The 27,415-nt window shown below is 39.9% G+C and overlaps 1 protein-coding gene across 2 annotated transcripts; it reads right to left on the bottom strand.

The window, feature by feature from the left end:
• Nucleotides 1–246: 246 nt before the first annotated feature.
• LOC146547819 (radixin-like) lies at nucleotides 247–25,946 on the bottom strand. Of its 2 annotated transcripts, none has more exons than XM_085266492.1 (15): nucleotides 25,753–25,946; nucleotides 23,211–23,304; nucleotides 11,791–11,874; nucleotides 11,314–11,409; nucleotides 10,289–10,411; nucleotides 9,952–10,103; nucleotides 8,475–8,558; nucleotides 8,102–8,248; nucleotides 6,632–6,728; nucleotides 6,373–6,536; nucleotides 5,848–5,978; nucleotides 5,278–5,438; nucleotides 5,020–5,112; nucleotides 4,176–4,412; nucleotides 247–3,153 (listed from the first exon to the last, which is right to left on the bottom strand). In XM_085266492.1, exons 2-15 carry the CDS (start codon nucleotides 23,220–23,222, stop codon nucleotides 2,989–2,991), a joined length of 1,746 nt encoding a protein of 581 aa, XP_085122618.1. In that variant the 5' UTR covers nucleotides 23,223–23,304; nucleotides 25,753–25,946; the 3' UTR covers nucleotides 247–2,988. The 2 variants fall into 2 exon arrangements, with proteins under 2 accessions (XP_085122618.1, XP_085122619.1); XM_085266493.1 differs by lacking the exon at nucleotides 25,753–25,946 and adding an exon at nucleotides 25,126–25,291.
• Nucleotides 25,947–27,415: the final 1,469 nt, after the last annotated feature.

Genomic DNA, 27,415 nt, shown 5'->3' on the forward strand with positions numbered 1-27,415 from the left:
CACCACTGTTGGGTCGTTACTCAGAAAAAGTTGTATTACACAGTAGTCTGAACTTTTTCTTCTTTTTTTTTTAAAGTAACGAGTACATTACTTAATTACTCCCTAGAGAAAGTAATTATAGTACTTTGTATTTCAAATCATGTTAATGAATGTCACATAATTACCATTGCAACTAAAAATAATTGATCTGATCCAAGTGTGCCACTGTATATAATCACAAGTATGCAAAGTGACCAAAACACATGCTGAAAATTTAAAACTTTTATTTGTGAACCAATGAAATAGACCAAAATCCACTTGTGCCTTCTATCTTACGGAGTACTAACATGAACATAAGGATGAGGAGGAGGGGGGACTCCAAAACAAAAGCAAAGCAAAACATGACAGCTGGTGCCAGAGCAGGCGTCATCACAGACACCGGCTTCATTGGAGGGGACAGATGCGCCAATAACTGCTGCTGTGAAGAAAAACAGTCAAACTGAAGCCTTGTAGCATCGATGTGGAGGGGGGGGGGGGAGAGATGTCAGCAAGAGTTTTCCCCTCCAGTGAAGCTGGCCAATACACGATGCGTGCTGCTGCTTTACGGTCTTTGAACACATTACCAAAAAAAAATAAAAAATATGGGCTGGAAGCGCAGGATCATTTCTTTCACCTGCTATGGCAAACACAATAGTAACAATGGACACTGAAGTTAAACACAAAAGACAGGCTTATGTCATACAAATGCGTTACCGTCAAAACTCCAGGGCATTAAAAACAAAACAAACCCCCCCCTCCTGAAAAACTACCTACACCAGCTGTCAAGTATAGCAATAACATACTATAAACATATTCATCATATTGTTAATAAAAAAACAAAACAAAAACAAAATAAAATTAATGTTTACTCATTTCAAAAATGCACCCTGGAACATGTTTCCCACACCACAAAAGCTGGACTCCATTTGTTGTCTTATGTTGGATATGAATTGAAAGAGTTCAGGGAATTTTTGACCTACCCTCTACTTGATTTCCATGAGTCATGATAGCGAGGTCTGTTTGCACTAAGAGCTTCCAGTAAATCATCTCAGTCCCATTATTCTGCTGCACATCCTGAAACTGTCTCCTTGAAGTCAACATTTTGGGCTTCTTTAACTCACGAGAGCCTTTTAAAACCTCTGGAGTTCAGAGTGGTTCTGTGGACCGAGCCCACCATCGCTCGCCGCTTCTAAGAAGACCCTGAATGCTTCAATGGACCCTGGCAGACTGACCTACGCTCTGCACAGAGCACACCTTTATCAGCAGCATTTGTTCACTCATCTTCCTCATTTTTTGGGAGTTTTTTTTTGGGGGGGGAAACAAAAAGCAATAAACAAAAACCAAACAAACATCTGAGCAAGGCCAGGAGAAACTGCTGTGTAAAACTAGCTTGATATGTAAAAAATAACACTTTTCTAACCAGATTTCACAGGAATCCTCAATATTTTCAAGCAATCGTAACCAAAATACAGCCAGAAAGTAACTGACAACACGTAGCCTGCCCGGGAGCAATGCCGCAAAATGTAACAGTAACCAAGTAAAATTATTTTTGTTCATTTTTTTCTAATTTTATTTTGGGAGGGAGGGAGCATCCTAAGTGTTTGACTGTCAGTCACCAATGTTATTATTACTGAGGTAGAGATTTGTCCCGAACTGAGACAGATGTTTTCATAAGCTCCCCAGCCAGAGAGGTGCCAGGCCTCAGCTTCCATAGCCACACACACACACACACACACACACACACACACACACAGCATTGGACAGACGGAGAAAAGGCTCGGCTGCAGTGCGGTTCCTCTGCCCGTCCTTATTTTCGGTCCCTGGGATCCTCTGTGAGCTGGCAGGCAGAGAAAACCATCTATGGTGACTGGGAATTAAACACTGGGACGCAACGCCTACACTACCAATTAGCTTATATTCACAATACTTTTAAGCTTGAGGGCGAGAGCTCAAAGTGGCACAAGTTGATATCCTATGACTTCTGTAAATTTAAAGAAAAACATTTTGTTTTTCCCTTTGTTACCTTTGCTACATTCGTTCGTCAAAACCTGCCATGTGACAAGTTGGGTGGCTCTTTGCCCTACGAGGGTCAGTTCAATTTTATTCACAGAAATATCTTATATCAAAAATTGCAATTATTGATTTTAGCCTGTAATGACACTATTAAAATACTGCAGTGTTATCTTTTTTTGTATAAATCTATAAATGTCATGTTTAAACTATAGTTTGACTTTAGTAAGTAGAGTTAAATTCTCTCTAACGACTTAGAGATGGTGAGAGTGTTAGAACATCTACCAGGTGATATGCTTTGACATGCTAATATAGAAGTGCTTTGACACTGAATGAAAACAATAACCTAATTTGTCCCTAAACTCCAGTCCTTATTTGGAAACCTGGGGTTAAACCCGGCCTCAACAGACAACTAAAAAGGATGGGCATCATCAATAAAACGAGTCAAACAAAAGCAGAAGGAAGAAACGTAAAAACAAGAAGAGGACAGAAGATCTTTTAACTGGAAACATAGAATCATACTAAAGCTTTGCATACAAAGTTTTCAAGCGAAAGAAGAAAAAACAACAACAACAAAATCGCTCTATGGCCATGTTTACCCAAAAAAAAATAAAAAATAAAAATTCCAACTGCTTCCATTTTTGGTTTTTACAGTTTCACTTCCCCCATTCGAGTAAGAGATGGAGATGATCTCTCCAACACGATAATTTGCTTGTTCAGAGTGGCGTGTATGCAGCTCCACATCAGGGAGAAATCCAAACTCAGATAAGGAAGTGGAGCAGGACTTTGGCAAAATTGGATAAGAAGATTTCTTGAGACAGCCTGGGTGTTGGGGGGGTGTTGAGGGAGACTCGATAGGCTTACGAGGACGGAAGCGTCAGTTGTCCATGAAGAAGAAAAAAAAAAAAAAAAAAATCAAGCAGCCGTTAAGGAGAGCGGGGTAACCCTGAGGTGCTGTTCTCACATACACTCGAACTCGTCGATGCGCTGCTTCGTGTTGCCCTGTCGGATCTGCCGCAGAGTTTTGTATTTGTCTCGGCCTGCTTTCACGTTCTCGGCGTGCAGCACGTCGTTCTGGGTCTTCTTGGTGTCGTCTCTGGCTTCGGCCAACTCTGAACTCAATGTCTATGAGAAGAGAAGAGAGGATAACAGGTTGAGGAGGGCGAAAGAACAGGAGGAGAAGACGCGACCAAAAAAATAATAATTAAAGCCAAGAGGAGAGAAAACTGTCTGATGATCAGGGCGGCACAGACGTTGCAGACAAGACAAACAAAACAGGACGTGTGCGGAAGAGAAAACGGGATCACGCTCCATTTCAAAACTAAACATCTGATTGACGCAAAGCCACTTATCTTTAGCTTTTGGTTCTCTGTGTGCGATCTTTAGTCTTCACTGACAACTAAATCAAAAGTGTGTTTGTCTCTGCTGTATTGAAAACAACACACAAGCAGGGATCAGCAATGGTTGGACCAAAGTCTGTTCCTTCAGCAGTCGTCTTTGGAGGAAGCCGATACAAAGTGCAGGCCTGGGTGTGAGGTTCCTGCCTTTCTTTATGTAAAACTATTCTAACTCTTCTTGCATTAGCTTCAGTATTAGTCCTGGCCTATGCAGTAGCCAGGCTTCATAGCAGTCTTTGGAATTTACTTAACAATATAAAAACTATGATTAGGTTGGACATTATCCATCTGATTACTTCATTTCTAGAAAGTCTGTTTTAAAGCCAGGCTGCAGTATAAGCCAGCACATCTCCTGTGACAAGCAGGAGTTTAAAGAAGAACGGACACAGACGTATGCCTCATCTTACCCTTATCTGCCATTTCTTGGCCCGTGTTTCTTCTTTGCAACAAAACTGCTGTTATAAATAACAATGAGATGATATTATTTTTTTTTTGTGTATCGCAAACCTCCTTTGGTTACATGAAACTAAAGCTTATTTTGTATATATATATAAGTTTGCTCTAAAATTAATCTGGCAATTTTTGGCTTTAGACTTCATTTCAGCGCAAGATGCACACCACAGTGGTGGAATTTCTTTATATAGGACTAGTTTTGATAAAGAGTAATATCAGGCTTCTTATGGAGGCTAAATCTGAACAACGGGTTGTCATTTTAACCCTGCCCTAAAGGTTTTCACTTCTTGCTCCTACCTGCAGCTGCTGCTTAACCCTCTCATTCTTCTGTGCTTCAGTGACGCGAGCCTCTTCGCTGCGGAGGTCAACATGACTGACGCCCTCATTGGAGAGCTCGGCGCTGGCCTCTGCGTGGTTCTCATCGTGTTCATCGTGCTCGTTCTCAGCATGACCGCCTGGAGGCGCTGGCACCACTGTCATGGCGGTCTTCAGCTCCTCCTTGGTTTTCTCCAGGTCCTGCTGGGCTGACAGAGCCTGCAGGTGGAGGCACGAGGAAGGAGAGATTAGGACAGACAGCTCACAGAGTCACGCTAGACAGGTGAGAGCAAAGGATGCCACACAAAACAGCTGTGGTTAAAGATCTAGGCCATCAGACCAAAAATAATCACAGTGGCATTAAGCCTAATCTGCATCCATCATGAACTGACCCATCTATGCAAAACTGCACGATTATTTGTAAAAGAAACTCATTACAGGAAGGAGTTGGGGAAAGATTTAGATTTTTTAGATTAATTAAAAACACGCTTTTTAAAATATGTAAATATTAACAAATGTTTAGTGAAGCCAATCAAAATGTAGACACCATCTGATTATGAGTGATGTGGAAGACAAGCGATGGGTATGCTGTATGGATCCATGTAACACAGGATTCCCGATCACTCTAATCCTCCATCACAGTGGGTGTAGTAGTCCATACCATTTGATTTACAAATATTATGATGACAAATATTAAAAATTAACCAATTTAATTGTTTCAGTGTCCACTGCTGGACAAAATTCAGTCACATCATGCACAAGTTGGAAAGTTTTCCACATGTTTATCTCATCTGGTGCATGAAGTCATCAATGAAGTCTGCGTTACCTTGTGCTGCCACTCTGTGGCCTCATCCTCTTTCTTCCTCTTGGCGTCTTCTAGGAGAGAGATCTTTGCTGTGAATTCAGCCAGTTCAGAAGCCTGCAATGAAAGCAGTCCCTGCTGTTACTCATACAGAACAATCTATGGCTTCAAACAATCCGAAATAATCAGACAGACACCAGAGCCTTGTAAGTGCAGGAGCATAAAGCATATACACATATGACAGTCTGGCACTGCTCCCAGCATCAGTCAAACAACACACACCAGTTGCTCTTGAGTCTTCTGCTGGTCTGCAGCCTGTCTGGCCAGCTCCGCCTTGGCCTCCTCGGCTGCTTGCCTGTCTCGCTCCAGCCGCTCAGCCTCCTCCCTCGCTTTCTTTCTTTCTTGCTCGAGCTCCATGGCGCGGCGAGTCTGTTCCTCAAGCTCTGTGGAAGAGCAGACGCGAACGTGTCATAAATAAGCTCCGATTTATGTTGTAAACATTCAGAGTCCAACCTCAGAATGAACTCTGGTGATGGCAACTGAAGACTTTAATGTAAAACAGAAGCCGCAAGAGCGCAACTTATTGTGTTTTGAAAGTTTCCTCTTATTTCAACTATTGAAAAATGGGTTTCTAAATAAGTTTGTATTTTTAATTTGAAAGAAAAGAAAAATGAAAGCACAAAAGCTTTGCTCAATCTTTATATATTCTGGTCACACAAACATAATGAAATATGTAATTGGTCTTGATCTAAAGCCCTAGAGAGATTCTCCAGTTTGACATACAGGAGGGAAGGAGGAAGTAAGAGCTACAGTAAGAAAACTGATGAGAGAATGAAAAAGAAAAAGGGATACCTCTCTGAGCTTTCATCGTCTGCTCTTCAATCTGTTTCAGCCTCTCCATGAGCTCTTCTTTCTCACGCTCTATCCTTTCCTTCTCTTTCTCTGCATGCTCTCGCTTCTTCTTTTCATTCTCCAGCTGGGCCCTGAGAAGGTTGCAGATTACCTGTTTCAGATCACTTTGTGTGTATATTTTAACTATGAAACATCTATTTTAATACTGTATATATACATAGATGAAGTACTCTCACCATGATCTGAATAAAGTTAAATGAAGCTTCAGAATGAATACATGAACATGCCTCATTTTTGTGTAGCAGAGGAGACACTGCCCTCTAATGGAAATGCTCTGCTGTAGCAGTGACTCGTCATCAGTGTAAGCCTTGGTCTGATACAATTTTGTGCATTTGTTTTAATGGGAAAGTGATAATCAAATGTTATCAAGTCCTAGCACACTCCCCATGCATAGCTTTGCATAATGACATGGAACAAAAAAAAAAAAAAGTATGTGTATGTGGCCAAGTCATCCCTCTGCAGTACCTCTCCATCTGTTTGTGGTGCTTCTCCTCCCGGGCTTGAGCTTTCATCTGCTGCACCTCGATGGTGTCGGGCTTTCTTCTCCTCATGTACAACTCGTGGTTACCCATACACAATGCCAAAATGCGCTTGTTGATGCGCAGACGTGGGGCATAAAACACAAAGTCCTAAAGGCATGGATAAAAGAGAGCAAAACAGAAGCGTGTGAAGCATTTATATAAAGCTGAAGGATGAATATTTGTGGACTGAGTGCGACACTCACAGGTGCTTTCTTGTCGATGGGTTTGATGACAAACTTCTTGTCATTGAAAGAGATATTTCGAATCTCACTCCAGGGGAATCCAATCTTTGGTGTCAATCTGGATGAAATAGCAAAAAACTGGTTAATTGTGCAGACTTTTAACAGCCTGTTAAAAGTAACCCAATACCACGTGGTATAAAATTCAGCCAGCAGATGGTGCCCAGTATAAACAGACCAGCTTACAGGAAATGATGACACTGAAGCGTCTTTCAGGTCTGTGTGAGAATAGCGGCAGTATCAGGTGTCACGCTCACTGGCTGACACTAATTCGAGTAGTAGTAGGTAGATGCTTTGTGAACAAGAGGTAATAATAAAGAAAAAAGAAAACAAACAGAGAAAGTGAAGGACAGTGAGGAAGCTGCAGCCAACAGAGAGAAAAAAAAAACAAACTATGCTGTTATCTCGCAATCATCTTTTTTTTTTTCCCCTTCACCCGTCACCTGGACGAGAGAAGGAGGAAGGCAGCTGTCCTCAGATAACATAAACAAAGGTGATGCAGAGAGTGAGAGGAAACGCTACAGGAGTAGTGATTAAATCTGTCCTTCACGAAGAGGGGAAATAAATCTGACCAGAAGGGAACAGGAAAGACTACTACAATGGAGACACAGAGACTTTCTCCACCTCTCACTTATCGAAAATATCTTTGCTTCCTCAAAGCTTTTTGGACATTGTGCATGTCCTATTACCATTTATGTCACACAGCTAGACACACTTGTGATGTATTTCCCCCCATAAAATACATCACAACTCTAACAACATCAGAGCTAAACAACCACTTGTTTAGAGGGGTCTGTCTGATTAAATCAAATTGATTTGAGTTTAACAGTATGTGCTCCGTGGGCCCATGAACCAAAATCCACTGGGTATATGAACCCTTTGTCAGCAAGTTTGGATCATTAAAGTTGTTGAAAATCTCTTAAATATATTAAATGCCACACTCAAGATTCAAACATTATAAATATTATAATAATAAATATTAATATTTTTATTTTTTTAAAAGCACCCCACTAAATGTTTCCAGAGTGGGTTGCACAGTTGTTCCTGTCAGCTAAGCTTCTAGAAAATCTGACGTTTTTTTTCCATTTCATATTTAATTCAATACGAGTTTTGATCTTGTGATGAGGCTGTGTAACACAGCAGGTATACCAGGCGCATCGACACACATCTATCAGTTGTTATGATTGTGACACACTGTGTAGTAACGCCTCCAACTGCTCACTATTCAAGGCTGTTGCTGTTTAGCAACCAACTGCAAACCGCAGCTCTGAGGCTCTTTGTCTGTGTGAGGAGATTCATGCAAAAACTTCCACTTGGTAACGTCAAAATGCTGGCCTCATACTGAGATTAAAAAAACCTATCAGCACTACAAGGCTAATAGCTGTAGAATTAGTCAGAAAATTAGTTTTTCCAAGGATTATGTATATTCCTTACTTGTCCTCGTGTTCGTAGATGTTGAGTCCAAGAGCATCCACGCCCAGCCATAGCTGTGTGCCCTTCTTGTTTTTAATCTCAAAGTAGTTGACTCCATACATCTCCAAGTCTTGGGCGATTTTAAGATACTCCATCATTGAGTCCTCTCTAGAGTAGAGAAAAAGAGGCATTATATTATATTATATTATGTTTAGAAATTTAACACAATCACATGTTCAAAACAATAGCATTCAGTTAGCGTACATTTTCTTCTAGAAGAAGAAAAAAAAGCACACATTCGAATTTAAGTTAAGTGGGTTTAAATCTTTGGTACTTTATGGCAAATCCAAACATGTCTACAAGGGTTTCATCATGATAAAGGTCTGACACACACCTGAGCATTCCTCTGTGTTCTTCGTGCCAGGTCTGTATCCTGTCCTCCCATTGCTCCTTAGTCAGCTTGTGCTGCTCCAGGACTCTACACACACACACACCACACACACACAATGATGTTCATCTGAAGGAATGTCAAACAGCACAGAATTGCTTCCTCAAAGAGGAAATCATAAATACTCCAGCAGGCAAAGATATAGATTTTGAAAAATGAAAGTCAAAATCCAGTTACTCTGGCTGACACCAGAATCATATATATATATGTAAAAACTAGAGATGGCACGATACCACTTTTTTATGTCCGATACCGATATGAATCCGATATAGTGTTTTTTTAATCAACAAAACTGTTTTTTTAAATATCTTGCTGCATTTTGTATAAGTTCATACTCAAGTTTAAAACAACTACACTAAAGCTATTCTGTTATACCTGTATGCAAAAAAAAATATTTCATAGTTCAGCAATACTGATCAATCTAATAAACTTAAACCTACACCATCCTCCCTATTCTGGTATTTTAAAGAGTACTTAGCGTAAATATTAAGCAACCTAACTAATAGGGTTCCAACTCCCAGCAACAACAAAAATAAAAAAAATTAAAAAATAGGGAACCACCCCTCACGCTCCACCTCATGATGCTTAATCGACGTAATCAACCTTAATTTGATGCAGTGTGAAAAAAAAAAATGCAGAAAAATCAATTATTTTTCAAGAAATATTAAATAGATTCAACATCTTTCTTCAACAGAATTGCAGACTGCACAGATCGCACCTTCCCAAAGGACAAAGTACTATAGCTTACTAGGGTATATATATTAGACTTAATAGTTACTATATACAGTAATTGACTTCTATTCATTTTATATCAAATTAAAACTTTGGGTGTCAGATAATTATTTATTGAAAGCTAGACATTTTAAATGAGAATAAGAAAGAAAAGTATGTCTTTGTGCCCCCTTTTCCCTGTTAATGCCCTATCGGCCCCCCTGGCTAAACTTTGCTAGATCCGCCCCTGCACAGTTACCAGCGTCAGCTACGTAGAAAAAGATCCTGGTGTAGAAAGTAATATTAAATAAATTTTAACAACAGCTTATCAAGCTTAAACGTGCTGCTCTTTCTGGTGCAAAGTGGGCCAAAAACAAACAAGAGAGACGGACTCGCGACAGAAAAGCCGATCAGCTGATCATTAAGCAGTTTCATGATTGAAGTAGCAGCAAGAAGAGGCAGTCGCTTGTTAAGCTTAACGCAGCCGTTCTATCACGTGATGCATACTGCTCCGATGTGCTAACGTTCTGAGGCGAGTTACGGCGTGTTGCAAGTTTTGTGAGGTGCTTTCGTGATATTTAATGGATCGGATTACATTTTTTATTTTTCTCCGATATCCGATCCAGTAATTTAGGTCAGTATCGGACCAATACGTAATATCGGATCGGTCCATCTCTAGTAAAAAATGCTAAACTTTATGTGAAATGCCTACCTCTGAGGGAGCAGTCTGTCATGAGTAAGGTACCCAGCCTTGTGCACCTCTTTGTTATAGTCTCCATACTTGGCCTGGACAGCGTATGAACCCAGCAACACAGCCGTTTCTGGGGGACAGTAGTTCTCATCATTCAGGATGGCCTCTTTCACCTGGCAGAAAAATGTGTGCGTGACTCTAAATGTACTCAAGACTGTAAGATTTAGTTAGCACTTATGCTGAGAACAGAGCAAGCTAGATAATAGTAACATAAAAATGTGATATTTTGAGGTTTTGAAAATAACTGAAAAACTAATTATTTGCTAAAAGTGTTGGTGTCCTGAGTGTGTGGAGTTACCTGCAAGAAGAAGAGTCTCTGGGTGATCTCCTGGATTAGTTCCTCTGAGACATCTTCAGGGAAGAACTTGGCTCTGAACTTAAACTGCAGAGGACTCTCTTTCTTTACATCTTGCTGGGTCACCTGGATTCAAAAAATAATAATAGCTCCATTATGTACTGGAATTTTTCAATACTATTTTTCTGTAGCCTCTGCCTTTTGTCTGTCTTGCTCACATGCTTGTTGAGCATGAGGATATTTTTTTTGTAATGCACACTTGGAAATGTAGAGACACACTGTAATAGCAGGGGTGCTAGGACTGGGGATTGTTTTGGGGTGAGTGAAAGAAGAAGCCTGTTGAAAGACCACATCTGAGGCTTCAGTACCACAGTACTGCTTCTAGGCAAATACCAGACAAACAATAGACACAGACACTGGAGGAAACATGAAAGTGAGAGCTAAAGAGAAAGACCCCGACAAACAATTTAAGAAAATCAGTTGAAGTCCACATGCTTAAATTAATAATAATATTAATAATGGAATTTTGTTTTTAAGCTTCTCCATCAATCCATCTTCTTCCCCTTATCTGGGGCCAGGTCCCGGGGGCAGCAGCCTAAGCAGAGAAGCCCAGACCCCCACCTCACGTCCACCTCCTCTAGCCATTTTGTGGGAACACCAAAGGGTTCCCAGGCCAGCTGAGAAATATAATCTCTCCATTGTGTTCTGGTTCTGCTGTGGGGTCTCCTCCCGGTGGGACATGCCCAGAACACCTCACCCAGGAGGCATTCTAGTCAGAAGCCCGAGCCACCTCAACTGGCTCCTTTCGATTAGGAGGAGCAGCGGCTCTACTCTGATCCCCTCGCAGATGGCCGAAATCCTCACCCTATCCCTAACGGAGAGGCCAGCCATTCTTCGGAGAAAGATCATTTCCGACACTTGTATCTGCGATCTTGTTCTTTCGGTCACTACCCAAAGCTCGTGATGATAGGTGAGGGTAGGGACATAGACCAAGCTTCTACTTTCCCACAAAACAAAGTGATATTTACCTTTTTATTGAGTTTCAGCCATGTGATGTAGCCTTTACTGTCCACATACTGTAGTCCAAAGAACCACACCTCTCGCAGGCCCACAGTCTTTACCACCTAAAAGCAAAAAAAAAGAAAAATGGATTTTCACAGTTTATTCTTCCTTTAGATAGCGTTTTTTCTTTGATGTCTGAGAAGTACAAATCTGTGATCTGTGGTAAGTGGCAGAGACATTTAAGAGAGAAGGGAGGCGACTGTTAGAACGTAAAGAAATCATATTTATCTTCTGCCTGTTTAACAAACTGTTATAGGGAGCGTTTTTGATTTCATTTCTTATTATTCTGGCACTGACTAAACTCTTTCTGAAGGCACCAAAAATTCCTGTGCTGGGAGGTGGGGACTGACAGCATAAGAATACAGGAAACAAAGTGTCAACTTCTCAAGCACCCACACTCCTACGTGCCAGGTTTCTGTCCTCACAATACTTTTTTTGCTCACCTGGTCAAACAGCTGTTTTCCTGTGGTATTTGGCTGGATTGCAAACTCCAACTCTGCATCCATGGTGGTCACACGGACATTGATCTAGGGGGGGGGGGGAAAAGAAAAAAAGGGGAGGAAGTTCACTTTGCTTGCAAATATTACACAAGTGAAGACATGAAAATAAGTTGCAATTATTCATGTGTGCGTGTTATTCCCTTTTTTCTGCTCCTGTTTTAGGCAGTTAAATACCACTTAAACCTATAAGTTTGGACAAATACTTTAACTGCAAGAACAGGTCAAGAATCCCTAAAGAACAATTTTTTTAAGCGTGTTACGGACAGATGAGAGTCAGAGGAACTCACGAAGCACTAGGGAGGTGGGAAAAAAAGCATATCTATCTATATTTATCCAATCAACCAGTCTTCTGAAAGACTGCTTCTTCAAACTGTTGTACAAAAAGTGTGCAACATTCAAAGAATTTATGCACTTTATGCGCACACTTCATCTCATGTGCCTGACTATGCCACTAGTCTAAACTAGTCAGCAAAGCAATCGAATGATAACTTGATCCACTTGCGTTCATGATTTAAATCCTACTGAAAACTTGTGCTACCATCTTAAGTGAGAGATTCACACGAAGGGAAAACTGTACACTACTTTAAACAGATGGAAGTTGAATACTGGTTGTGATAAAGTGAGGTGGCTCACAAAACACTGAGGCAATACTGGCAAAAAGTATTTTTTTTATACAACCTTTACTTTTCACACAATAGTTATGGTTCTCTTAGAATACAGGATGTGGTGCACTGCATGTATGCACCAGTACTACTGACAACTCATGTCAAGTGCTGCTGTCCAACTTTTCCTCAGTTGAGCAAAAATATTCCAGGAAATTGCAGAATTTCTAAAGAGGACAATAGAAGAACATTTTCCCCCATATGTGGGCAATGTGTCAGATCCTTTCAATCCTACCCTCTGAAGCCACACTTTTTCAAGGCAAAGACCTCTGTTGGGGTGGAGCAGAGGATAAAACTCAGTCATTGGCTGTTCCTCTTTAAGCAGCACTGGCAGTAGGCCTAGAAGCAGCTGATGGCACAGAACAGAGTAGGGTTGACCTCCGTGGCATCTGACATCCTTCCTCCCACACCTACTCATACATTGAGCCGTGCATTGCCTCAGTGGTAGTTAACAGGACGAGAAGAGAGACGGAGGAAAACACAGAGTAAAGAGGAAGACGAGAAGCAAGCTGAGAGGCGGGGTGCAAAAAGCAAAGTTTAGCAAGAGCGTGAAGGGAGGAGAGAAAAGAAAAAAAGAGCGTGGCTATGAAGCGCAACAGGAAGTTTGAGAGATGATCTGGGGTATACTCCTTTCGACATTAAATTACAGCGTTGTTGCTGTAGATGAGAAGAAGAAGAAACTGAGGGAATGAACCATCCTTTTCCTCTCAGTACTTATATATAAAACCTCAGGAATGCTTACTTTGCATTCCTTTTTCTCCCCTCTTGTTTTTGACACACTCTCCTGCCTTCATCTTTTTCACTCAATATCCCTGCAATGAATAATCCATGAAACCAGCACATAACTGGACCCCCACATGGAACTCAGCCCATAATGTATCTTGCTGGATCACCACATTAATTACCCAATAAATACTGCAGGACATGCCCACAATATAGATATCTTGCATGATGTTTTGTTGCACTAAAACACAAATTTAGTCTGCTTTGCACTGAAATTTTACTTGGTTGTTGCTAAAGATGCATTCAAGGAGGATTTTGCATATGTATGCAGAATCCTCTGGCTTCTACTGCCACAATTAGGCGATAACGTATCTAAAAGCTGCTTGACAACCACAATTAAACAACAAAAACTAAAGGAGCATGTGCTACTGACTTCCAGGGGTCAGACCAGTAAAACATGCAAATCACAGTGAGATTGCTTATTGCTGTACAAACAGGTAAAATTTCAAATCCAGCCTTCAAAAATTATTGTGTGGAGTGAAAAGTCTTTATCACTACTATCCTAGACTACAGATGAAACATGAAGAGAAGCTCTGAATGGGACTTGACTATGTTTAGTGACTGAATTAAGATTATAAGTTCACAAATCACATCCATCCTTTTCTTCTTTTGTGGTTGCGGCTTGAAATTTATGGAACGTGAAATGTCTGTGCTGCAGTTCATTGAGTTTTCTATTGACACCGGGGGAAGTGTTTTCAGTCCAAAATACAAAATCCATCACGAGAGGGAAGAGAAAAAACAAAACAAACAAAAAACAAATAGACTCCAACAAGCTGAGAACACAGTTCAGTTCAATTTCATTTATATAGCACTAAATCACAACAACAGTCACCTCGACTTCCTTGAGGCGACTGTTGCCGAGCCTCTCAGCTGGCTTGGGAAGCTAGACTACACTGATGACCATTTACATATTATGGCACAGGAGGGTAACAATAAGACAAGGAAGGAAGACACCAGAAACACATGTTTACCAGAATAAAGCAAAAAAAATGACCCAAAACATGAATTAAGAGGGGGGATAACACAGGAAATACTGAAGGGATGAGCAGAATTCTAAAATTCCAATTAGTAGCTAGAACAAAACAACAACCAGGCAAAAATAAGAAACGTGAAATCTACACAGAGCACTTAAAAATAAGAATATCAAACTAAAAGATCAGTATTTTAATAGGAGAATATGGAGGGATTCAGGGATGCTTTATGAATGGGGTCACTATGGGAACTTGACACCAATGGCTGGGATCCAATAACATAAGCTACTTATGACACCACAACCCTGTCAACATTTCAATGTAGACACTAAGGATAATATTACATGAAACAGGGGCTACTGATATCCAGCTCTTTACCTTGCTTGGCTTTGCTTAAATGCAGATACTTCAAACAATAGTCGGTGTTGGGAAGGTTACTTTTAAAATGTATTCCACTACAGATTACATGCCGCAAAATGTATTTTGTAACGAGGAAAACACGAACACAGTGTACAGTCGAGTCTTAATAGCTTACTTACAACTGGGCTACACTGCCCGTGAGGCTACATTCTTTAAGGCTATGCCTGTAACACTTTGCCTATTGCATTCATATTAAATAATTTTTTGAACAATAATTCAACAAAAACAAAAACCCAACTTCTTCACGTTATTATGTGGGCTGCAAGTAGAGGTGACATGGGCTGTGAGATTGAGACACAGGCATTAGAGCCTCTTAATGCGTGTTTTGTTTGGGTTGCCACTGGCGTGGAATTACCAAAACTAGAGGGGACAGCCTAACATATGAAACAGGAAAAGACCGCTGTGTAATCCATTTATTGAGTACCACATTTTTAAACTGTAACTGTAACGGAATAGTTACTCATATTTTGTATTTTAAATACGTAACGCCGGTACTTGTATTCCATTACTCCCCAACACTGACAATAGTAACAGACTGAAGATAACTCAATTTTAAAACAAACTAATGTGGACATACTGAGGTTAAGAGTTTTAAAAGATGAAAAAGAAACAAGAACACTCACTGATTTTTTTGATGTACTGTTTACTTCTGTGTGCCTGTCGATCTGATCTCCCTTATAAAATAACCTTTGTATAACAATAACCTCTTCCAGTTACTGAACATCAATTGCATTTGGATAACTGTAACTAACTAGTCAAGTAAGATTTGGATCTACTCTTGCAGGTGCACAGATCTAGCCACAAACAAGGTAACCACAGCAACATAATCTATTCATGGTTCACTGAATATAAACTTTGTGTTGATTTCACTGCCTTGGTGACTTTATAAGAAAAGTTATACAGAATGTAGTGCTAAGTTTGAGTTTCCAAAGGACTGGAATAGACTGCGAGTTGTCCTCTGTTTGTGTGGGGCCCGCCATCAGCCACGATAGAGCCAACCTTTGTGCTACGCGTGTGTGTGTGTGTGTGTGTGTGTGTGTGTGTGTGTAAACATAGCAAACCCACAGGGCGGAAAGAGGTGGAATCCTTTATGGACCAGACGGTTAGTTAATCCTGTCTCTCGTACAGAGTGGGGGGGAGGAGAAGAGGGACAGCAACATGCCAAAGCAATGACACAGCTAATCAGACACTGACAACTGACATGCCTTGAAGGAGTGACTTTTGCAAGCCTGTCCTTAAACAACACTATTTGGTGACACAAGATACGCTGACTGGGCAACCTGTCCTTAAAAGGACAGTATTAGGCATTTGAGGAAAGACCTGGAATGGGAATAAATTCCAAAAAAAGGACATTCACAACAATCAACACAACAATCCAGGTACTCAATTCCATCACACTGCCATAAGAGGATGCCTTGCAAGCATGTGAACTGACAGGCCTTGAAAGTTCCTAAAAGCACAACATAAACACTAAAATTAGTATGACACTGGATATCCTCTTGATGAGTCAAGTTCCAGTTGGAGCCCGACATATCTCAGAAGCAGTTCCAACATCTAGCGGAAAGATTTTAGAAGCTTCCAGTAAATGTTATACTGGAAGTACTAATACTCTCATCATTCCTTCTTTTCACTTCTCTTTCTTACTACTGACCTAAAAATATTAACTACTAATTTTACTTGTGTTAAGAGGAGCCAATAATGAAATAAATGATAAACTGGTACACTGACACTAGCTTTAACCTCAGTGCACAGCGTCCTTCTGCACAGATGGACAGAGAAAGATCTGCCTGAGGTTGGACAGCAAAATCTTGTGGAACAATGTTGGCTAAAGATTTTCTTATTCAGGAAGAAAGGGGGGGAAACAAAACAAAAGTGGCTTAAGTGGTCTAGAAAATTGAAAAATGTATATAATTGGAAGTAAAGTGTGGTGATCACTGTTGTGATTTCCCCATTAAAAAAACCCCCAAAAAGATCCAAAAATCAATCTATAATCCAATCATGAAAACTTTCCAGATATCAGAACAGGCAAATATACAAGTCAAGCAATCAGCTGGGAGTAACCAGCTGACCTAATCAGTTGTGTCAAAAAAGTCACAATGCTTATTGTCCACACTGAGACCAAGATTATTTGACAGAATAATTCAGCTTTTGGGAAAATTGTACAAATATTTAACTTGACTCATATTTATTGAAAGTTGCCTGAACATGACAACCTCACCACGTGGTGGGGAATCAATTTGGAAAGGTGTGCACTCAAATAGGGCTGGGCCATATTATACCGTTCACGGTAATACCGGTATAATGTTAGGCAACGATAGGAAAATGTAATATCGCGATAGAATATGAGTAAAACGCGCATGCGCAGTGCCTTTGTTTTCGCACATGGCCGATTGTTGAGTGAAACAGATGAACCAGAATTGGTTTGTAAAAATGGTTTAACTTCAGTGATGTGGAACTGGTTTGGTGTTTGTCCGTCAGATACACGACAAAGCACATTTTTTGCAGAACATGCAAGCGGCTGTCCTTATTGTCGTATTTGTCGGACTAAGATGCTCTTAAATCTGGGAGTAATCTGGGTCCTAAACCCCGTATTTCTCAGGTCAAACAACACTGCAGCGTCACTGAGAGTTAAAAACTGTCTAAATTCTTTCATCTTTAATAAAACGATCAGCATTGCTGCTTTACCAGGTGTAACTATAAAGTTTAACTTCCAGGCATCCATGAAAACAAAATTTATTACATTTAACGGAGTTAGAAGTTAGCAGGAAGCTAGCGGAAGTTAGCACGCTAGTTTCGCTAGTTACCTAAGCATGATATTGCATGTTCTGACTGAGAGATTTCTGAAAAAATTCAAACGTACAGCTCTGCTATCACTTCCAACATAAATGAAGACAGGAAACTAAACAGCAGTGACGTTTGTAGGGTTACTGAAGTTGGGCTAGCTGGTATATAATGATGTGCTACGTGATCGCTAGCGACACAGCTATGTTAGCATAACATAAACAGTGAAGCTGGAGGACGAACACTAACACTTTTCCACTTGTAAAAGTTAACGTTAAGGTTCCTGATAGTTGGAGACAAATTCAGTCGCATGGCAGGATGCTGTAAACGGACCAAACTTCAGTCAGGAGAACAACTGAGATAATCCATCCACAATACGAGGTTAGTCATTAATATACTGCAACAACATGGGAATAGAGCAGCTGCCAGAGAATTCAACATTAATGAATCAATGGTACAGAAGTGGAGGAAGCAAGAAGAATGAGTTTAATAAAGTTTGATTTATCTGACTGCTTTGTTTCGCTTAATGTGCCTTATAATCCCGTGCACCTTATGGTCTGAAAAATACGTACTGCACACTGCAGTTTAATGTTGCAAAGCACCTCTTTTTAACTTCAGTGGATATTATACATGGTTATGCTCAGGATATGTCAGCCCATTTCTACTGGAAATGCCTTTTGGTTAAACTTTCAGCAAGGAATTTGCATTTGCACTGTTACATTTTTATAAAGCTTTAATGTACATAAAAACCAGCTTCTTGTTTAAGTGAAAATAAATGGAAGGTTGTCTTTTTGCACTAGTAATGTTGTGGAGTTGTATTTTGTCTCGCATCAATTATATCGTCAGTTATATCGTTATCGCAAATTTTCAAATATATATCGTGATAAATATTTTTGGCCATATCGCCCTGCTCTACACTCAAAGACAAGCAGGAGCATGATCTGTGAAACAGACCATATCACAATAATCATTTTACTTTGATTAATATGATTTAGTCATAACTGAAAGTGTAACAATTTTATCAATTGCACTGCGCTGCTTTTGCTCTCATCTATAAAAACTAATGAGCACACATGATCAGACTGGCTGCTCAATACAGAGCAGAGAGGGTCAAATTACAACACACATACAGAGTGTGATTTAACTAACTGCTGAGGACATGCTATTAATAAGCACACCTGAGTGCTGCTATAATATAATACAGACACCAATATTTACCACTGTATCTTGTTAAGTTTACAAGTTGTGAAGAATCCAAGAGCTCCATCATTAGTGTTTTGTTTAAAGGGAGATGCCATTTTGGGATGTTTCTAAATCCTCCTCTCAATTTCAATTGCAAAGACAAGTTCTCACTCAAATGGGCCCCTTGTTAAATGTGCAGCTGTTTAGTAACTGTAAGCTGTTTAGAAGAGCTTTGCTGAGAGGCCTTAAGACACACACATCAATCAGTAGAGCCGCTAATCTGGCCTGCTGGGCTCCGAGCAACTGTCTGTCCCTCTGATTAACCTCCCCTGCAGAGTAAGGCAGTTCTCAACGGAGGAGTGGAAGGAGGCGTGAGAGCAGATAAGGAATCAAAAACTACCTGCAAACAACAACATTATTGCTTTGGGGGAAGAGAAGGTGAATGTTGTGTTGGAAGTATTGTTTATTTATTCGTTGTACGAAAGAGTGAGAAATTTGAGAAAATACAATAGAGGGAAAATAAAAGCTGGACCTTACCCTACTTATTATTGACCTAGCACAGTTTCAGAAATAACTGCCATCTGTGCCAAACGTGCCTGAAAACACATTAGTAAAAATGAAAGACTCCTTTGCTGGTTCTGCTCATCTTAATTTGATTGTAATACTGGGATTTCGAATTGAAATAGGGTCAGCATCAATTTCAAAAGTCTTAATTAAGCCAACCAATTAAAGTCCAAAAGTTTCAAAGTGCTGTTATCACAGTTTTTCCAGCACCAACTCCAGGGTTTACAATACTCCAGTGTATGTGACAGTATCACAAGCCTAGCCGCCAGTCAGGCATACACTAAGCCCTTGCGGGGCTGGTGTTAGTGTTATTGGTGTCTTCATGAAAAGTGGTTCAGTAGTTTGTGAAATACATTCCAGGCAATTTAACACAAGACTCTATTAGGACTGACTTGTTTTTTCCAGCTGGCCTCAAACTGGCTACACCATGAACTACAGCTTTTGGTAATTATATATATATACATATATATCCTCTTGTCATAACCCCCCTTGCTTTCCAACCTCTTAAAATTCCTAAAGACTATCTCTTGAGGACCACAAATTCCTGCTTCCCACATTTACAAATTATTCCCCATCCTTCTGACTGCTTCCTCTCCTGACAGCCCCTTAGCAGTGTGATTATATTTTTCTCTTAAATCTCTGCTCCTCACTGTGACAGAGCCAGGATGTTGACGTAGACTGGGCCCCCCCAAAGTATATAGCAGGCCACCTCTTCAGCAAACAGGAAAACAGCTACAAGCTAGGAAACCAGTAAGGGCCCTCTTCCTTTCCCCTCATGACTACCCTGCCCCCAGAACAAAGAGTACACCAGGCAGAAAGAGTAGGATATAGGTGTCAGTGGAACTATGAGTGGGCGATATATATATATATATATATATATATATATATATATATATATATATATACTCGATGTATCGCAAGTTTTTCCACATACGATGGTTAAAATGGCTTTATCGTAACCATTGAGTATAAATTGCCACCGTAATATTCCCCAAACCGGAATATTATTTTTTATCATCTTCTGGCATACAAGCATGCTTGTTTATATACTACCAGATAGGGAAAAAAAAACAAAACATGATGACAGCGGGAGTTTCAGACGAACGACGGAATGAGACTCACTTTCGTTTGGATTTCACAAGGAGGATGTTGAACAAAATGCGGTAATATGCAAAACATGTTGTAAAACTACCATGAATTAGGGCTGTGCGATATGACCAAAATCTCATATCCCGATATAAGACATCTATCGCCCCGATAAAAAATTCTGTGAATCTCAGGCAGCTCGACTTGCGTGAAGTGTTTCCAGCTGGGCGTCGTGTACATGGAGTCGAATGTTTTAACCAATGCATGAAACTATACATTTTTAGACATAAGTTGTAACGCCCGCCGTTTTCTTTGTGAGTATTTATTACACGGCGTGCTGCGGGGAAAAGCCTGTTCTTTTTTTTTTTTTTCTAACGTTTGAGTCTAAGGTTTATTTTTTAGCACCTGACGGCTCTTTTTGCTTCTCATCCGTAAATACTCTGCATACTCTTTCACGTGATTTAGTTTATTTTGAAAGGTCTCAACAGGATCTTGAGCTTTATTCTGAAAGGTTTATGTGGAAAATAAACAAGCGGACACGCGATGGTTTTATCGTCGTTGTTGCTAACGACAACGCATAAAAACAGGCTCTTGTCCGTCCATAGTGTGGTTATATTAAATATAAGAGAAAGAGAGAACTTTAAGAAATTAATATAGCCACTAAAACGGTGAAAAAAATATTGCCGTAAATTTTATTTTGCGACACCACGAAACGAAACGACAGACGTTTTCATATCGTCATCCAATATATATCGTTATATCGAACAGCCCTACCATGAATTTATTCCACCAGCTGAAAAGTCATCCACTGCAAAATTAAGACTGTTTTAAACTCGGCATGTCAACGTCCCCTCACACACCAAAGAAAACGTTAAATAAACCAGCTGTGATACCCGTGACTGTTCTTAGTCAGTCATTTTTTTAGTCACCGTCTAGACTTGTGTTTCTGTCATTTGAGTTTATTGCATTTTTTATTTTACAATTTTTATATGTTATGATATTTCGATTCATTCTAAATTTTTCTATTTAAAGTAGAAAAAAAGTTTAATGAATGATTTGAATACCAGTGCAATTTTGGGAACTATATAGTGAATAATAACATTTGTTTTTGGAGGTTATTTGAACATACCGTGATATATATCATGTATTGTGATATGACCAGAAAATATTGTGATATTAGATGTTCCTCATATCGCCCAATTAGAGCTGAGTATAAGGATACTTAACCCGATTCATGATCAGTTAATCACCATCTATTTAAAAATAGCTATATTAACTGATCAATGATTCTTCAATTACCATAAACCTCACTTGCAGCCTTGGTGCATTTTCTTAAAAACATTGTGTCAACTTTATCGCTAAAAGTAACTTAATGGGGCGTCCACATGGGTGACTGTAAAAGCCTTACTGTGAACAAAAACATTTGTTTCCGTTTTAAAATAAACTTTGAAAATCTGCAGAGTCCTGTGACTGAAAATGTACTCTCTTCCAAGTCAGCCAATGCTGTCACTGACCCCTGCAAATATTTTTAAGCTTGCGTATGAATACTGACATTCAGATTTAGGAGACTGTTCCAAAAGGTTTTTATGTCATACACTAGTCCCAGAGGAGGTCATGTCTGGTGGACCCTGCTTTTGTTTCCTCTGTTTATTATGTCAGCGCTTCCCTGCGACAAGCTGCACTTTCTCTGTCAGATATTGTCTTTGACACAAACGTCACTCTCAGCAAAGTTGGCATGCTGTCCCAGAAGCCGTTTTTGGGATTTTGCCCTGGTGACTCAGGGGACGAGAGGGTTAAGTGAAGGATGACATCAGTGCCTGGCTGTCCTTCTTTTGTATCTTCCTAACTCATCCAAGGACACACACAAACACCCACTGCCTAAAGAGGCAGACAAGAGATGTGTTTCACTTGTGGGGCGGCCTGGAACTCGTTGCCATTTCCTTGGAAAGTTTCTGATGCAATCTTCAGCAACTGGATTTTGATTTTTGTCCAAGCAAGACACAGAATGCAAATTTAGTCGAATTAGGCAACTAAAAATACAAATTACACAGTATACCTGCCATAAATCCCTTACTGTGCAGGGAAGACCACAGGGTTGGGCACTGATTGGATGCCAAAATGCTGGCTAAATAAATACACTGATAAAAATGATTAAAAACGCCACGGAAAGACAGAAGTGAAACTGAAAGTCAACTTTTCTCTGACAGTTACTACATGAATAGTTTGTCAACACTTAGAATAAGGGTGACGGCTGTCTCATGACTTTGTCCAGTGTTGAGTAAACCTGCATCATTGGTGGGTAGACTACCTAAAAGTGGCATAACTCGGCATCGTTTAATATCCCCAGACTACTTCCTGCTCTTGCCAAGTCTGTTCATGATGGAAAAGCAGCAACAGTGAGAAGCAGACAGCCATGAAGGGACTGCATCAAATTGGTTTTGTTTTGGCGTTGTTCACATCCTAGGAGTCTGGCATTCTCTCCACCCTTTAAGCAACAATGGCAGCAGTGTTGCAGTTGTGAGGCCTGTGGGCCAGGCAGTTCACTTCACACTCTGGCTGTTGTTTACTTGAAAGAGGCGTATGAGGAGTGGGAGCAGCCGTGGGGATGAAACTGCCACTTTCCAGATTGTTCAAAATGAGGATTTCGGTAGCAGAACATGCCGACTGTTATGACAACTCACAAGCAGCTCTAAAGAGTCGGTTTACATGAGCAGAACTAGCAGGGAAGAAAAACAAGCCACTTTCACGTGGCTGATTCATATCATACTTCCTGAACCAGCCACATTATGTCCATCAAACAATCAGATTTAAGTGGCAAAAAAATAAGCAGATTTTCTGGCTTCTTCCCCTAACGCTGCATTACTGTAATAATCTGTAGACAAAAGCAGCTTGAAGTTTACTGTCAGTTCCTTACCGGCTTAGGCATCTTTGCTTCCTCTCCTCATTAAACTCAACAGCTGAGAGGAAAAACCCGTCACTGGACGGCAGAAAGACCTTTACCACAGGACCTGAAAAAAAAGGAAGAAAACATTTTGTAACATAAGTCCCCAGTGTTCATGGGTGAAACCAGAGACATTATTATAAAGAGCTATTGATTCCAGTCACAGAAGACCAAATCTAGAACAAGGAAGCATGTAGACCTATTTGCACTGACGCATGACGTTATCATCCCAGTCTAGCTGTAGGAATTTGCGCTTATTGATTTTTTCGATTAACCATATACATAAAGTAAAGTACGTAAGTAGCCTGGGTTTTGCCCAGTGATCTCACAGGATGAGCCAGAGACCTATGCAGCACTAGAGGGTTAAACAGGCCTTTGTGGGTGGTGGCCAGACTGTGTATAATGTCACATAAAGTCAACGCAAGCATCTTAAGCATTTTCCTTTTATTTTTTGGCCATTTGATAACAATGGCAACAATGGTTAAAAATATTTTCATCACATTCCTGGTGATTTCCCTTTGTTTAAAAAAGGCCCAAGTCTCTTTAAACGGCACCAAAATTATTATGGATGAAAAACCCTAAAATAAAAGTTATGGCCTTCTCACTATTCATTTATACAATAGTTTCAGCTTGATTGGAGGGGTTGCAAAAATGGCTTCAGTGTAACCAGGCTGATTTCTACAAAAAGTCAAAACTTCTAAGCAACTGCTGTCTGAGCACAGTATTTATTTTTATTGTTTTTGGTATTCTGTAACTCAACAGTCTGACAAGAAACACTACCATTTAATTTCAGCAAACATCTGTTACATTTAGCCAACAATATTTTCTAAATGTGACAAATTAATATAATGAGAACAAGATTATTCTGTCAAGCTCTAAATTTAGTCCTGTGGATGACAAAACTGTACATTAGAAAAAACAGAAATAACAACTAAAGGAAAGCACTGAAAAACACTGAAAGGAATAGTATTGCTAAATCTGTTAATGACAACAAGCCACAAAACCCCCAAAACAGCCATAGGCACAGTGATGCGGTTTCCATTCAATCACAACATGCAAAACCACTTTTCTTAAGTGTACACATGTTAACTATTGCAGAAGTGCAGTGAGAACACTACTTTAAACAATTCTGGAGGAGAGAAGGCTGTAAGACAATCGAGACATTATGCTGCGACACATAAAATAAAAAAGTTTTACATGGCAAAGACCATGCACTCTCATGTCAAAAGAACTGATAGGACAAAGAAATATGCCAATCAACAGTTTTCTTGCTGACATCCAATAGTGATCATTTTCAGATGGTGAACTACAGAGGACCCCATCCATTCATAACCAGATTGCTTTACTTTTTTCTACTACGGACTGCAGAAAACAAAGCAGGGGAGGCACAATGTGAAGCAATGTGTCACAGCACTAGGTATACTTTACTAGAAACACAAGTCTGAAATAGTATGGTAATGACCCATGATGAACTTAAATAGGATAGTGAAAACATCCAACTCAAGAGTTTCTCTGGTGTGAATCACACGTAGGAGTTTCAGTGTGGTTTAATGGTATGAAGCTAAACTTCGTGAAGTTTAATAATACACCCCAGCCTGACTGAATGGAGAACTGTGCATCACGACTGACATAAGCTTGCTAAACGCCATTTAATACAAACGGAGAGCAGCCAGGTGTCTGGCATGGGTTTAAAAATACTTTTAGCAGCCATTACATTTTAGTCTCAGCTATTTTGTAGTGCCAGTTCAGGATACAAATCGACTAGCACCACTACTCTTCTCAGTTTTGGAAATTAAAGAAATTATTAGGAACAATGATAGTTTCCATATACAACTGTAATCTGCTTTACAGAATGTGCAATGTAAAAATAAGAATTTGTAAAACCCACTGAACGTCGGAGCTGTAGCGTTTGTAGTCCTCATAAAGTGAAACCCACTTATAGCTTGTGAGCAATTAGCTTTACCCGCCGAGAGTTGTTGGCTTCCGTTACGTTGAACTATAACCAAAATTTAACGCCTAAAATATTGGCTACACAAGCGTTGCACAACGGAAAAAATAAGTCAGAGGCGTCAAATCCCAATTTTAAAAATTTATCTTAAATGAACACTAACGTTAGTCACTAGATCCCCCCCCCCCAAATGGTCTTCATGAAGCCCAAAGTTTGCGCGTCGAAAGGCTGACATTATCAAGCTAGTGGGTGTAGTCCGTATAACGGGACGAGCCTAGCCGACGGTTGCCTCGCTCGCGCTCGTGAAGTTTTAACGCCTTAAAAAATGTTAGCCCTCATTTATTCGCCACACTTGCCACTAAAACGAATAAATATAAAAATAAATATCTTAACAAATTCCGACTTAAGACTACGTAAAGCAGAGTGGGGTGCGTTTACACACAGTTTAAGGGGCACAACTTGACAGAAGTCGGCCCTTCTGTGACACATGAATCGGTCGAACACGAGGAAATCCGCTGCATCAAAGTTGAAGAGAAGCTCCTCTCTTTTTGGGGAGAGGCAACTCACCGGGGGACGATGTCTGTCTTTAATTTGATAGAAGAGCCTCGTATCTTCAACTGTAGCAAAATATTCACGATGAAAAATGCCTTTTTACTCCGGGTGCTTGTCTCTCAGTGCGTCTGCCGTTATAAATTCCCGCAGACATGGAAAAACCCTTCAAGTCTAAACCATAAGGCGATTTGGGGGGGGAGTCGCCGTAGAGCCAGCCAGAATAAAGTAACACAACTTCCGGTCTTAACTATAAAAATAAAACTACATAGTTAACTGGGCAATATTATCATAAGGCGGTTTACATCTGTTTACAGTTCATGAACATACTCTTAGATTTGATATCTTCTGTACCTTTGCATATAAAACAGCCAACATTTTTCACATTGCAATGATCCTGAATATTTAATACTTGTTTTAAACTTAAGTTTGATTGTTTTCTTTATTATTTTTACTCTATTGTTCGATTAGGTTTTTTTTTAAAGCATGAGTCTGTACATTTTTTTTCTAGACATAATGTGCTTTCCCTTTTTTGTTTCTGTAGTTTCCTGTCATATAGCTAAAGTTAGCTGACAAAAACAAGGGGAAAACCACAACAAAATTAATGAGGAAAACATGACTAAACACAGAAGCAGTAATTAATAGTTAATAGCGGGACTAAATCAACCCCCCACAGTCATTTTCCCTAATGTATCCATACAAGTGTTTCCAGAAAATTTAAATATGTAAGAGAATTAGGTAGCCTGCGGACCGCTTTCAGCCCTTCAGCTCGAACTTTATTTTGAAGAAAAAACACAAATATCCGCCCATGTCTGCAGTTTTCCTCGCAAACCTGACACAGCTAACTGTAGAGATGTACAATATGGCTGTCAGTGGCCGAGGATCAGATGGAAGAAATGTATGGGGCATGCACTGTGCGATGAGATGCATTAGCGATGATTTATGCCAGTGTAAGCCTGCTCCTGTAGGTTGGTCCGATGGGAATCCAAATGGCACTTACACATAGGCTTTTGTCCTGTTTTATCTAAATGGCCTGCTCGTCTTCTGCAGTTTGAAACCTCCTAGATCAGTGGTAGAGCTCCCCACTCTGGAAGTATGCATCAGTACATTCGTTTCAAAGTTTTGTATGTACTGCAGAGATAGTCCCAAACACACCCAGTCTGCAGTCACTGTCTGAGCTGTTCGCAGAACTGACTCAAACATCAAGGACGTGTCCTTTTTATCTTGACTAAAACAGCTATGAACTGATTTTTAGTCCATACAAGTGGATATGGACGGATATCTAAGACTTCCAAACAATTGTGATGTCAAGCCCAGCTGATAACCTTTATCACTTAAAACTGTTTCCATCTATCTGTCCTGACACCTATCTTTGTAAAAAGATGACCAAAACAGTATAAAATGCATCTTGATGATTAATTATCACTGAAAAGTTTGGGCTCCGAATTGTTCTTATGTTGCGTAGGAAAATGAAGTTTTTGATTTTAAACAATCACACATTGACGACAAATGCTGTAAGTCACAGCTAAACTGGGATCAATAACCAAATATAATTAATAATTTTTAATAGAATAGCTGCTAAGTAGCTACATAGTAGTGCTACTGCAAATTATGTTAACAATCTGATACCAAGTAAATAGAGGGCCAGTATTGCCGAAACCATTAGTTTTTAATTATAAAG

The sequence above is a fragment of the Mchenga conophoros genome, linkage group LG23 (assembly GCF_057382185.1).
Source record: "Mchenga conophoros isolate Kocher_MC1m ecotype Shallow Benthic linkage group LG23, M_conophoros_male_GT1.1, whole genome shotgun sequence".
Classification (NCBI taxonomy): Eukaryota; Metazoa; Chordata; class Actinopteri; order Cichliformes; family Cichlidae; genus Mchenga; species Mchenga conophoros.